We start from the raw sequence: 12390 nt of genomic DNA on the forward strand, positions 1-12390 counted from the left end.
GATTGGTTATTTTTAGAGAAGGAGTATGTCAGAGCTGAGGTTTATCTGGCTCTGTTAAAGCTACTCTTCTGATATTTTGGGGCAACTGTAAACTAATCCCAAGGAAGCAATACTGTCTAGGAATCCTCTTACCATCTTGCTGCCAACTCTGGTGTGACCTCTCTAATTTTATTCACTACCTAGAGGGTAAGTCAGAATATGACCTCCTTGTAGAAAAGAGATTTAAGGAGTAAGCTGAGGAAGGTACTACCTTAGCTTCAAGCTGCAACTTTTATGTTGTCTAGAAAGTTTTTTTTTAAACTCTGAGGAAACAATGTTGAGTGTCATTTAGCAAACCTTCAGCCCTGGAAAAAGTCACTTATTTCAGAGACATTCTAGAAACACAGAGAAACTAAGTGACTATCCTCAGGCCACATTTCTTACAGAGCCAGGTCTATGGCTGTGTTTCCTGTGTGTTCTTCTTCCAACTAAGGCAGAATCCACAGGCTTTAAATAAGATATTCTATGAGATAGCTCACCATAAATTAAGAAAGCTTGGGAAATATTCTTTCTTCAAGGCTAAATGTCAAACTTAGTATAAATGAAACAAAGATGCCAACAGGACAGTAGCTTTCAGTCTGAGTCACCAATTAACTCTGCAGGCAGGCGTGGCACATGGGGGTCCAGCACTACCTATAACTTATTCTAGAAGTCGAATTTAAGATTAAACTGAATTGGAATTCATGCTTTAGAAATGAGGAGTTAAGGAGACACTCTTCAAAGGTCTTCTTTCCTACAGGTACTGTACATTAAAAAATCCTGGAAAAACAGAGTGACATCAGGATCATTTTTTAAGCTCGCAGGCATGCTGGGCTCAGGCATCTTTTACCTTTGATCTCACATCATGTCTGTCTGGCTACCTGTATAGCACTGGCTATTAAGTCAGTTCATAATGCTGAACACAAATAAATCATCATGATCAGTTAAGATGGCAGACAAGTCCACAGAACAAGTCAGAAACATTTCCCCAGAAAAAAAAAAATTATAGTTTAGATTGAGATATTTAAATAGTTACATGCTTACTACACGGAACATTCCTTGAAGCCATCAGAGAAGTTTTACTGTACTGAATGCAGCCTGCGTCGTGAGTGAGCAGCTCCAAGTGTGGGGCCCTCGGGCTGCCAAGCACAGCATTTACCCTTGCGTCCTTCTGTAATGGATATCTGTGGATATTTATAGTCTAAAAGCCTGAGCTATGGCACTCAGAGTGCTGACACTGATGCCAGACTAATAAACACCAGAGGCACCACCTAGTAGCCATTGCCACATATTGAAAACCTTCTTCTTAAGTCGGAATCCAAATCAAGGATACAACATTTCGACTCACTTTGAGGTGCAGCTAAAAACAGAAAGCAGTTACATGTTACTCTCTTTGCCTGAGATGTGCAGAGGGCCCAGGGTATTTATGATGGATAACCTGGGTCTCTTCCACATGGAAACAGAATATTCAATGAATGAAGCAATAGTAATGCCCGGTGTAAAAGTATTCTACCAACTGACCCTTTTTTAAAAAAGTCAAAAGTAAAAAGAAACAAAGGGACATAAAACGTTAGGAAAATGAATGACCCTCCTGCATTAATGTTTTCCATTACAGTATTTTTCTCCTACAGTGTCATGTCTTAGGAATGCCATTCCTTCACATTCAGAACAATGAAACAGTCTCCAAAATGAGAAATCTGCAAGCATTTCTATCGTACAACCACTGCCTTGCCCTGTGAACACAGGATGTCATCTGCCTGCAGCATTAAAATGCATGTCTGCTGACATGGATTTCTCACCACTCACAAACTAGGAGCAGAACTAAGGTGCTCACACTACTACCATGCTGCATTAAAAAACAAGACTGAATGCAAAACCATAAAGAAACTATTTTCTAAAGCTAGTGAAAAAAGGAAATGTCATTTAGATTGGCTTAAAGGAGAATTAAAACACAGAAACTTATTTCTGCTAAAAGCAATAAAACAGTTTTGTTTTGGGTGGGAAGTAGGGAAGCTGGGGAGAGGGTTCCTTGAATAAAGGCAGTGTTATTCCCTGGAAACTATCCGGAAGATACTGGGCGACCTAACACTTAAAGCATCTGGTCCACATCTTGACTCCTAACATTCAACGTTATTTTCAGTTGGTTCCATTAAGCAGTTGGGAAGAAAATTTTTTGTATACCAAGAAGTGTTTAAGGAAGTGTAATCTCATTTGTACATTAAGGTAAGATTCAAATAGTAAGACTCCAAATTCTCAAAGAAAAATGACATTTTATAATAAATGACAGATTCAATGCTTCCTTCCACAGAATCCCTGCATGTTGCCACTGGCCTGAAGAGAACCCTACACAGCAACTTTGTCACTGATGCTCATCGTGATAAAATACAGAAACAAAAAACAATTCTTGCATAGGCCTTCACTAACATCTTCAGTAAAATTCCAAAGTCAATTTTACAGTAGCAGAAATTATCCTTTTCTTTACAAGATTTAATGAAAAGATTTCTCATTCCCTGTCCCTTTGTCAGGTGTTTCAGAATTTCCTCCCCTTTCCACTAACAAATCCTGAAGGAAGCAGCAAGATCATTACTTTTGTTTCTGAAGCACCTTATGTTAGAAGTGACTGGAATGCCAAAGAAAAGGTAGGCTGATTGAGAGGCAGAAGTCAATTCTTCAACATTTTTTGCAGCCTCATCTGCAAACCAAAATGAAAGCATCAACAATTATCAAGCTAAACTCCCCTTTAGCAAAAACGTTCAGCAAACTTTTTCTATTGTTAACCTGTCAAAGTGTGTCACTGTTCTCCACGGTCCTTGAATGAGCAGCCGTGGTGAAGAATGCTGAGTCCACGCGACGAGGACTGCTCGCTGGGTACAGGGCTGCAACCCCCCAGCTCCTTACAGTTTCTTTGCCCTCCTTGCTTTTCCCACCCTGGACTCTTGAATACCAAGGCCACAAGGGACAGATCAAACTCTCATCCTGGAAGTGACAAGCAGGGAAAGAAAAGGCATTTGTGTTGCTGTCATGATGAAGTGATGGATGGCACCACAGGTGACAACTGTCTGCTCTCTTTGTAGTCACAGAGGGGGAATAACATTCATATTCACAGAGAGAGGCAAGAAAGTACCTCAAAGAGTTAGCCACTGGGTGGCATAGTGGGTGACCTCCACACACAGGACTCCAGTACATGGCACCAGCACTAAGATCCGTGACCTGTGTGCACCTGCACAGGAGGGGCAGCCCTGCCACTGCAGTGATCACAGGGCTTTCCATGAACTTCCAGAAAATATAATTTCATGTGTCTCTGAATAAAGCTGGTATAGCTACTCAAATGTGCAAACCTTCTTTTGATTACATATTTTACTAATAGAAGCAGATTCTGTGCTTTGCGGAATTTCATCTTCCAAAGAAACCAAATGTTTAATTAATTAGTTGCCAATGAAGTTTCTAACTAAACGATTTCACCATGACTTATAAACTATGGACATATCTACTTATGGACATGACAGATGGACACACCTACTTATCAGTTACCTTGCCTGGCCAACCTCTGACCTGCCCATGCAACTCTCCCTCCCATCCCTGCCTAGCCATGTCAGACTCAAGCAGTCTGGTGAAAAGAAATTAATCACCTTACAAAGCAGTAATTTCAGGACACTTCTGAGAGTCAGAAAGTTCTTTCATGTCCTGAACCAACATCTCAATGGTTTCTTATCCTTACTTTGTCTTGTAGAATGACACAGAATACCTTCCATTGAGTCTGAGTAGGTACTACCTACCTTCAGACGTTCGATGGCTTCCTCTCCTCCAGGTGTAGACATGATTCTCTCCTGAATACTGGTCACAGATGTTAAGCCCACCTGACTATTAAGTGAGCAGGAAGATGGAGATGAAGTAAGGGATCCCATGGATGCTGTGGAAAAATTGCCAGGACGTTGATTCTCAGAGGCTAGCAAGTACCTATGCTTATTGTTCTGAAAATCTTTCAGATCTAGGAGATAGAAAGAAGGGAAGGCAGAAAAAGTAGAAAAGAGGAAAGCAGCAGCAGAAGGAAAAAGACAGGAAGGAACACCAGTGTAAGAAAGGAGAGCATTAAAGTGGTAAGACAAAAACAAGTTATGATACAAAGACAAGTTGTAATTGTTCTAGATGGCAGTTCTCAAACATAATTGTTTTGTTTTTAATACTGGCATTGGAGAGGTTAAGAACTACTCCTAAATTTAGAAACTAGAAAGTCCAGTGTGGGTTAACACTGCATCTAATAGAGGGGCACAGAGCCTCCAAGGACACTGCTGAAGCCCTGTCCCCACACAGCCAGGCTACCTGCCTTCCATCCTATCCACAGCTCCAAATCTGTAATGTCTTAGGTTAACACAACTGTTAAATGCCAATAGTTCTAACAGCAAAGGAAAAAAAATTATCATTTATCTGTCAATATCAATACACATCAGCCTGGCCCAGTATCTTAAGGGACTCGGGAAAAACTCCCAAGAAAATGTTACAATAAAACAAAAATCTGAGCACTTAGTAGTGTTCTTTGTATGCTAACAAGCATTTTTTAAATATATCTTTTAAAAAAAGAAGAGGTAAGTGCAAAAACTACAGGAGTCTTGTATAAGTCCTGGCTAAGAACTCAGAGCTAATTACCTCAACAGGGATGAACAATGAGCCAATTATTAAATCCGGTGTAGCTCACGTTCATCTATTGGAGTAAGCAAAAATTAAAGCTAATTATCTACTAATTTAAGTAAGGCTCTCACTTTGCCTAACAGAATGACCATGAGTCACGGGGAAGCCGAGTTCCTAGTATGATATGCAAGTTTTAGGGAGATACTTTCATTTACTTAAGTCTTTAACAGAATTCTGAATTTTGCTTTTAAACTTAGTTTTGGTAAAAAGAGCCACAAACAACAAATTCATTAAATTGCCATTTGTACTTTTCTTCATCAGTCATCTTTCTCCAGTAGGCACCAGAGGAAATCCATAGGTACTGGTGTGTTCTTATTTTTAAATTAGCTCATGTTTATATGTAAGAAAATCTATACTACTCAAAATTCATATCAAAACTAAGTAAATTTTCCTTAAAGGATATGAGTCAATACAAAGAGTCAGAAAAAATATTATTAGTTTTCTCTGAGTCTATCCCATGTGAACTTAATCAAAGCCATGTCCTGAATCCCCTTAAAACCAGTGGTTGCTTCAAGACAGTTTGAGAACCACCATCTGCAAAAATAGAACATAGGAAAACAAGCAAATTTTAAAAGGGAGAGGGGGTAGGAAATGTTGCAAAAAATTAGCCACCAGGTGGTAGCAGCAAGGTAGGGAAGAACAGGTTGGCAGGTCCAGCTGACACATGCAAGCCCTATAAGGCATTAAGTGCAGCGATCGAAACGGAAACTCAGTTGTCAGGGATGCTCCCCTGCATGGACACAGAATTAAAACTCAGTCATGCATAGCTTTTTGGGAGATGCCACAACTGCTCAGAAAAAGTGAGGCAACAAGCTGGCAGCAGCAGCACCAGCAGCACAAAAGCAAGAACAAAGGGTGTCTTTCCCACACCAGAACCAGCTGGCTTCAGAAATCTCAGACAGAGCGGTTACAGTCCAAGAGTCGCTGTGGGTTAGGACATTACAGGGCCTTCGAGGCTGAAACTCAAGACAGCAGCCAGGGCTGCACTGGGCTTCTCCTGTGTTTGCCAAGCCCTATCACATGACCTACCACAGAAACAAACAAACCAACAAAAATCTAAAACTGAATCACCCCCAAATCAAGATTCTTCCTTTATTTATGAGTTATTTATGAGTTGGATTAAAAGAGTGATAGATATGGAGAGAGTAATGAGGTCTGATCCCTTTATAAAAAGTCCTCATTTCAAGCACACATTTTTGACACCCAAGTTTTAAAAAATTTAATTTGTAATTCATGAATGAGTAAAAAAGTTTACCTAATCATTAAGTAAGCTGAGGTCCAAGATCTGGAGGAAATATGCTTGGCATAAGCACAGGTGAGTGCTAATCCAACATCACAGAGCTACTCCAGCCCAGAGATTTGGCCAACTAGAAGTGACTTCTTTCAATTATATATACACTAAGGCTCAGAGTTAGCTATTTTAAAAGGATTTTTCTAATAAGTAATCAGACCGTGAGGGATCAAGAGGCCAAAAAAGTGCCATAATGATTAAAAATGAGGGCTCTTAGTTACACTATCCAGTCTGACCACATAGAAACCACGGGATCTCATTTAGTGCAAACTAGCCACTCCAGGCAGCAGTGTCCTCGTTGGCAAAACAGGTGAAAAAGGAACTTTGTGCGAGTCACTGACAGGTTTAAAACAGATAATATATTCAGGATACCTGGAATAGGTCCCAGCACATTATAAACACTCAATACATGTGAGCTGCTGTCATCACTACCATCACCATCTATGAGTTTGGATTCAATTTAATCACACAAAACTAAAGTGGAAAAACTAAAGAGTAAAGCAACAAGAGGTTTTTAAGCCTCTTGACCTAATTCAAGCCACAGACTGAAATTCAGCGAAGTCTGCTCTGCTAATGGAAAAGTACAAAAATAGGAATAATTTCTGAATCTACTATGCTCTGTCTGGGATTTCCCTGTTAGGATCGCTGACATGCAAAGCGCATCTTAAGGCTGAGCCAGCAGAGGCAGAGTAGCAAGTCAGAGTACTGGAAACCACCAATACATGAGATACACACATTTGCCTCCACTTCCCGAGTAATCATCGATCAATGGATCAACTGAAGGTAAGCAAGAGGGAAAATACAAAAAGGGTCAAAGTTCAGGTTCAGTAGTGACATAGAAAGGGAACAGAGCAGTATTTGGTATTTGGGAAGCTGAAAATAATTAACACTTAGAATAACATACTACCATTTTACAAACAGTATGTATTCATTTAAATTCAGGTGTTAATCAGTAAGAAGAACTAAACTAGAAGAGGCCTTGAAAATCTTATTAAAATGCCAAATAATAATATTAATCTGAAACTCAAAAAATAAAAATATGCTTTATTAAGTAAACTCATATACCATTATACTGAATATTCTAGTTAACTCTCTCAGGAGAACTTCTGATTAGACATTTTGTAGGCAGATCACTGAGGTTAGAGAGTCATTTTAAGACAACATTGTAAGACTCTCTGGAAGTCTAATTCTTGAACTTGACGGGATTTGGTTATTTGCCCCTTCATAAATTTATAAGGAGTGAGTTGGGGGGCATTTAACCACTCAAAGGTAAATCTTATCAGAAAGGAGACTGGAATGGTGGGTCTCTTACAAATATATTCAGTATTACTACTACATTAATCCAAAGAAACCCAAAACACAAAAAACAAAAAATTGAAGTAACAATTTTATGAAGTGATTAACTTCGCAGTGAGAATAAACATTCCTAATAAACTTCACTGCTGATCTAAAATAGAAATCCAACAACAAATATAAGTAATGATATATAACATTTTTTTTTTATATATAACATTTTAAAAAGTAATTTCATGAGTTCAAAATCTGATACATGGGTACATAAAAGAAATTCTGAGATCATTTTCAATGAGCTTTTGGGGTGGGCGTGCTGTACAGCTTGTGGGATCTTGGTTCCCCTGACCAAGGATTGAACCTGGGCCACAGCAGTAAGAGCCAAAAATCCTAACCACTATGCCACCAGGGAACTACCCTCAATTGACTTCTTAAAAGGTTAAGAAAAACCCAAAAACTCTTTGTCACCAAGTTCCTTAACTCTAAGTTTAAGAGCCCTAGAAAGGAATAGATTTTGTGCTGGTCCTTAATTCACTTACTATCAATAATATCTCCCAGCCCCTGAGCACGAAGAAGGTCCTTCAGCCGTGTCACCTCCTCCTTTAATTCACGAACCAGTTTGGCATTGGGGTCCTCATTGATAACAGCATTACATTTAATTTGTTTTGCACGATCTGCATATCTAGATCCAAAAAGAAGACACATTTTTGCCATTCCTTAAATGCTCTACTTCTCATAAGTAACATACCATTATTTCTAAAAACAGCTTGAGTGTTTACACATTTTTATGAACCTTAGTAAAAATACATATGTAGAAAGCATTATTTTTATACCTTATAAAGATGTGGGAAAAGGCTCCAATGAATCTAAGTGATTTCCTCAAGATCACAAAGGAAATAAATATCAGAGACTAATATCAAAATATATCTCAAAACTAACTTATTAGACTATATAGTGTTTCTTCCATTATATCAAAAATTTTTTTGATGAGAGAAAAGTTGAAAATTCCAGATTAATGTAATTGAACTTAATCACATACAAAACTATCCTATTAGTGAACATCCTGTCAGTAATTTTTAAAATATTACATGTACTCATAACTTTATTATTTGTTATGATGTGAGTAAGCACTTCTATAATGACAAACATGAGAAGGGGACACTTCTTTCTATAGAAAATATTTTAAGAAGTTTTTACTATTATCTAAAAGTTACCCCAAAATCTCACTAGAGCAAATTTAATATCTTTCTTATGAAAAAGTTCCTGCTTTTCTCAATGAAACTGAAAAGTATAAACAGGTTTGTATGTGTGTATGTGTGTTCCCTGTTATAAAAGGGATGGGTCATTGTTTACTCAAGCAACTACCCACACAGCATAAGACAACCCATGGCCTAACAAGATGACTTATGGGAAACACTGTGTTTTCATTAACTATTGAGATCAAACGGGAGTACCTCAGAGTGCTCAAAGTTTCATCATAGTTGATATCAGCTGGGCTCAGAGCAGCAACCATTGCAGTCCGAGAATTGCCACCTAAAAAGATGAATCATGATTATCTCAAATCATACTTGTTTTATAAAAAAACTTCATTGAATGTGTCCAGACAGCAAAACCTCAGATTCTAAGATTTAATCAGTAAATTTTTAAAATGTCCCCAGGCCAGGCATCGTTACATGTAAATATTGGTGTCTGGATGTACTGTGTCCAGTTTCCCCAGAAACTCCACTAGAGCCACTCTTAATGATATGAAAGTCACTGGTGACATGAATAGCCATTCTCAGCCACTTCCTTCCATCAGCAACATGTAACACAGCTAATCACTCCCTCCTTATCAAGAAAGAGGGAAAGGGGCTAAAAGAACAGTGAATATCAGGTAAAAGATCCAAAAACATCAGCAAAGAGGAGTTACATCTGATAACGTGCCTCTCTCTCAAAGGAGCATGGGGTTTTCAAAAAGGAACAACAGTTTGAAGCAGGTGTGTGGTCAGATAAACAACTACTACACAGTTCATGTCCTAAAGTAAACAAGACATGGGAGCAAACCCTGATTTAAAGGTGGGCAATAATATCACAGGAAAGATATTAAAAATGCTCACTGAAAGTAGCACTCTGGTTACTCTATTAGCTAAGATGGCAGAGCAGGAAGACCCTGAGCTCACCTCTTTCCACAGGCACACAAAATAACAACTATTTACAAAGCAACTATTGGTAAGAAAAATCAAACGACTAGCAGGAAAGTCCTAAAACTAAAGGAGGAATCACAAGGAGACAGGTAGGTGGGGTAGAGATATGGAACGGTCAAGACCCACAGCCCTGCGTGGTTGAGCCACAAATGAGGATAATGACAACTGCAGAGGTTCTCTGCAAAGAGAAAGGGGTCCAAGCTCCGCTTGAGCTCCTGCACCAAAAGATAAGCCCCCAGAAAGTTTGATTTGAAGCCCAGCGGGGCTTACTTTTGGGAAAGCCAGAGGGCTGTGGGAAGAGAGACTCCACTCTTAAGGAGCACACACACAATCTCACGTGCCCCGGGACCCAGGGCAGAGGCAGTAACCTGAAAGGAGACTAGGTCTGACCCCTGGGCTGATCCTGGAGGACAAGAGGCAGGAGTGCTCCCTGGCGGCAGCCAATTTGAGGAGCTCGTTCTACCACAAGGACACTGGCACAGAAAGTTCCACTTTGGAATTCTCCCTCTAGCTGATAAGTGCTGGGACTTGCCTTACCCACCAGCAGGTCTGCTGTCTTAAGACCCCAGAACCCACAGCCACCCAGTCCTGTCTACCTGAGTGCCCAGGACCTGCGTCCTACCCCACACCAGCACACTGGCACTAGCCCCAGCCCCAAGGACCCCTAGGGCCCTACAGTCAGAGACCTGGGCTCCAGCTCTGCCCACCAACAGGCTGGCACTAGCCCCAGGATGTCCTGGGCTCCAGTCCCAACTGCCAGCAGGCCAATACCAGCTCCAAGACACCCTGGACCCTGCAGCTACTCTAGGACCTAGTCCTACTCACCAGCATGCCAACACGAGCTTTGGAACACCAGATTCTGCAAGCATCCTGTCAGGAACTGGCCCTGCCTGCCAGCAGACTGACAACACATCCAGGCCCCCAGCCTTGGAACCACCCACTCCAGAACTCAGCCCCACCCACCAATGGATGGCAGCCTCCACACAACACAGGGCCCAGAAACCAACCAGAACAGGGGTCAGCCAACACCTCCCAGACTTCCCACAGCAGCCAGCCTGCCACAACAGAAGGACACATGCTGCCCAAACATGGGACACCCCTAGAGCATACAGCTCTGGTGACCAGAGGGAAGTGCACCACTGGGATACACAGGACATGTCCTAAAAAAGGCCACTTCTCCAAGGTCAGGACACCTAACCAACCTACCTGATACACACAAATAAAAACAATAAATTAGGCAAAATGAGGCAACAGAGAAATATGTTCAAAACGAAGGAACAAGATAAAACCCTAGAAGAACTAAGTGGAAAAGGCAGTCTACCAAATAGAGAGTTCATGGTAATGATTGTAAAGATGTTCAAAGAACTCGGGAGAAGACTAAATGAACAGAATAACAAGTTAGAAGTTTTTAACAAGAGTTAGAAAATATAAAGAAGAACAACAAAAAAAAAACAATGAAGAATAACTGAAATGAATAATACACTAGAAGGAATCAACAGTAGATTAGATGATACAGAGGAATGGATCAGGGAGTTGGAAGATGGAATCGCGGAAATAACTAAGGCTGAACAGAAAAAAGAATAAGAAGAAATGAGGATGGTTTAAGAGACCCCTGGTACAACAACAAGTGTACAAACACAAGGCTGCCCAAGGAGAAGAGGGAGAGAACACATTTGAAGATATAATAGATGAAAACTTCCCTAACCTGGGGAAGAAAAAAGACATCCAGGAAGCACAGAGAGTCCCAAACAGGATCAACCCAAAGAGCATCACTCTAGACACATTGTAATTAAAATGGCAAAAATTAAAGATAAGGAGAGAATATTAAAAGCAGCAAGGGAAAAGAAACAAGTTACTGTAAGGCTATCAGCTGACTTTCCAGAAGAAACTCTCTAGAAGGGAGTGGCACAACATATTTAAAATGATGAAAGGGAAAAACCTATAACTAATCATCTCTAGCTGCAAAGGCTTTCATTCAGATTTGATGGAGATATCAAAATTTTTACATTTAAGCAAGAGCTAAAAGAGTTCAGCACCACCAAACCAGTTTTACAAGAAATGTTAAAGGGACTTCTCTAAGTAAAAAAGAAAAGGCCACAAAAAAACATGAAAACTACGAAAGGAAAAATCTCACTGGTAAAGGCAAATATACAGTAAAGGTAGTAAATCAGTCATGTATAAAGCAAGTAGGAAGGTTAACAGACAAAAGTAGTAAAATCATCTCTATCCTCAATAAAGAGTTAAGGGATACACAAAACAAAAGATATAAAATATGGTGTTAAAACATTAAACATGAGTTGGTGGAGCAGTAAAAAGGCTGGGTTGTTAAAATGCATGAACTTAGATCAATAATTCAACATAATCCACATATAAAGACAGCTATGTACAGCTGGGACATACAGTGAATAACTACATAACATCTTTGTATGGTAACATATCGTTAAGTAGACTTATTGGTGATTTGTTTGAAATGCATAGAAATACCAAATTGTTTTTTGTGTAACAGGAACTAACAGAGTGCTGTAGCTCAACTATACTTCAAAAACAAACAAACAAACGTGGAAATAGAGAATAGACTCATTACAGCGGCAGTGGTTAGGGCAGAGGGGAAATTAGATGAATGTAGTCCAAAGGTACAAACTTCCAGTTATAAGATAAATAAATACTAGGAATATAATCTACAACACGATAAATATAATTAACACTGCAGTACGTTATATATGAAGCTGAAGCTCCAACACTTTGGCCACCTGATGCACAGAGCCAACACATTAAAAAAGACCCCAGTGCTGGGAAAGATTGAAGGCAGGAGAAGAAGGGGATGACAGAGAATGAGATGTTTGGATGGCATCACCAAATCAATGGATATGAGTTTGAGCAAGCTCCAGGAGATAATGAAGGACAGGGAAGCCTGGTGTGCTG

General features: G+C 39.8%; 1 protein-coding gene across 1 annotated transcript in view; it reads right to left on the reverse strand.

Annotated features, from left to right (window-relative positions):
* Window positions 1-12390, reverse strand: part of KIF1B (kinesin family member 1B) — a 189576-nt gene that overhangs the window by 125286 nt on the left and 51900 nt on the right. The window contains exons 12-15 of the mRNA XM_052653410.1: window positions 8740-8818; window positions 7825-7967; window positions 6731-6772; window positions 3795-4006 (exon numbers count right to left, since the gene is read on the reverse strand). Coding sequence (XP_052509370.1) covers window positions 3795-4006; window positions 6731-6772; window positions 7825-7967; window positions 8740-8818 — 476 coding nt within the window. The remainder of the gene's footprint in view (window positions 1-3794; window positions 4007-6730; window positions 6773-7824; window positions 7968-8739; window positions 8819-12390) is intronic.

This window comes from Budorcas taxicolor, chromosome 16 (genome assembly GCF_023091745.1).
Source record: "Budorcas taxicolor isolate Tak-1 chromosome 16, Takin1.1, whole genome shotgun sequence".
In the NCBI taxonomy this organism is placed as follows: domain Eukaryota; kingdom Metazoa; phylum Chordata; class Mammalia; order Artiodactyla; family Bovidae; genus Budorcas; species Budorcas taxicolor.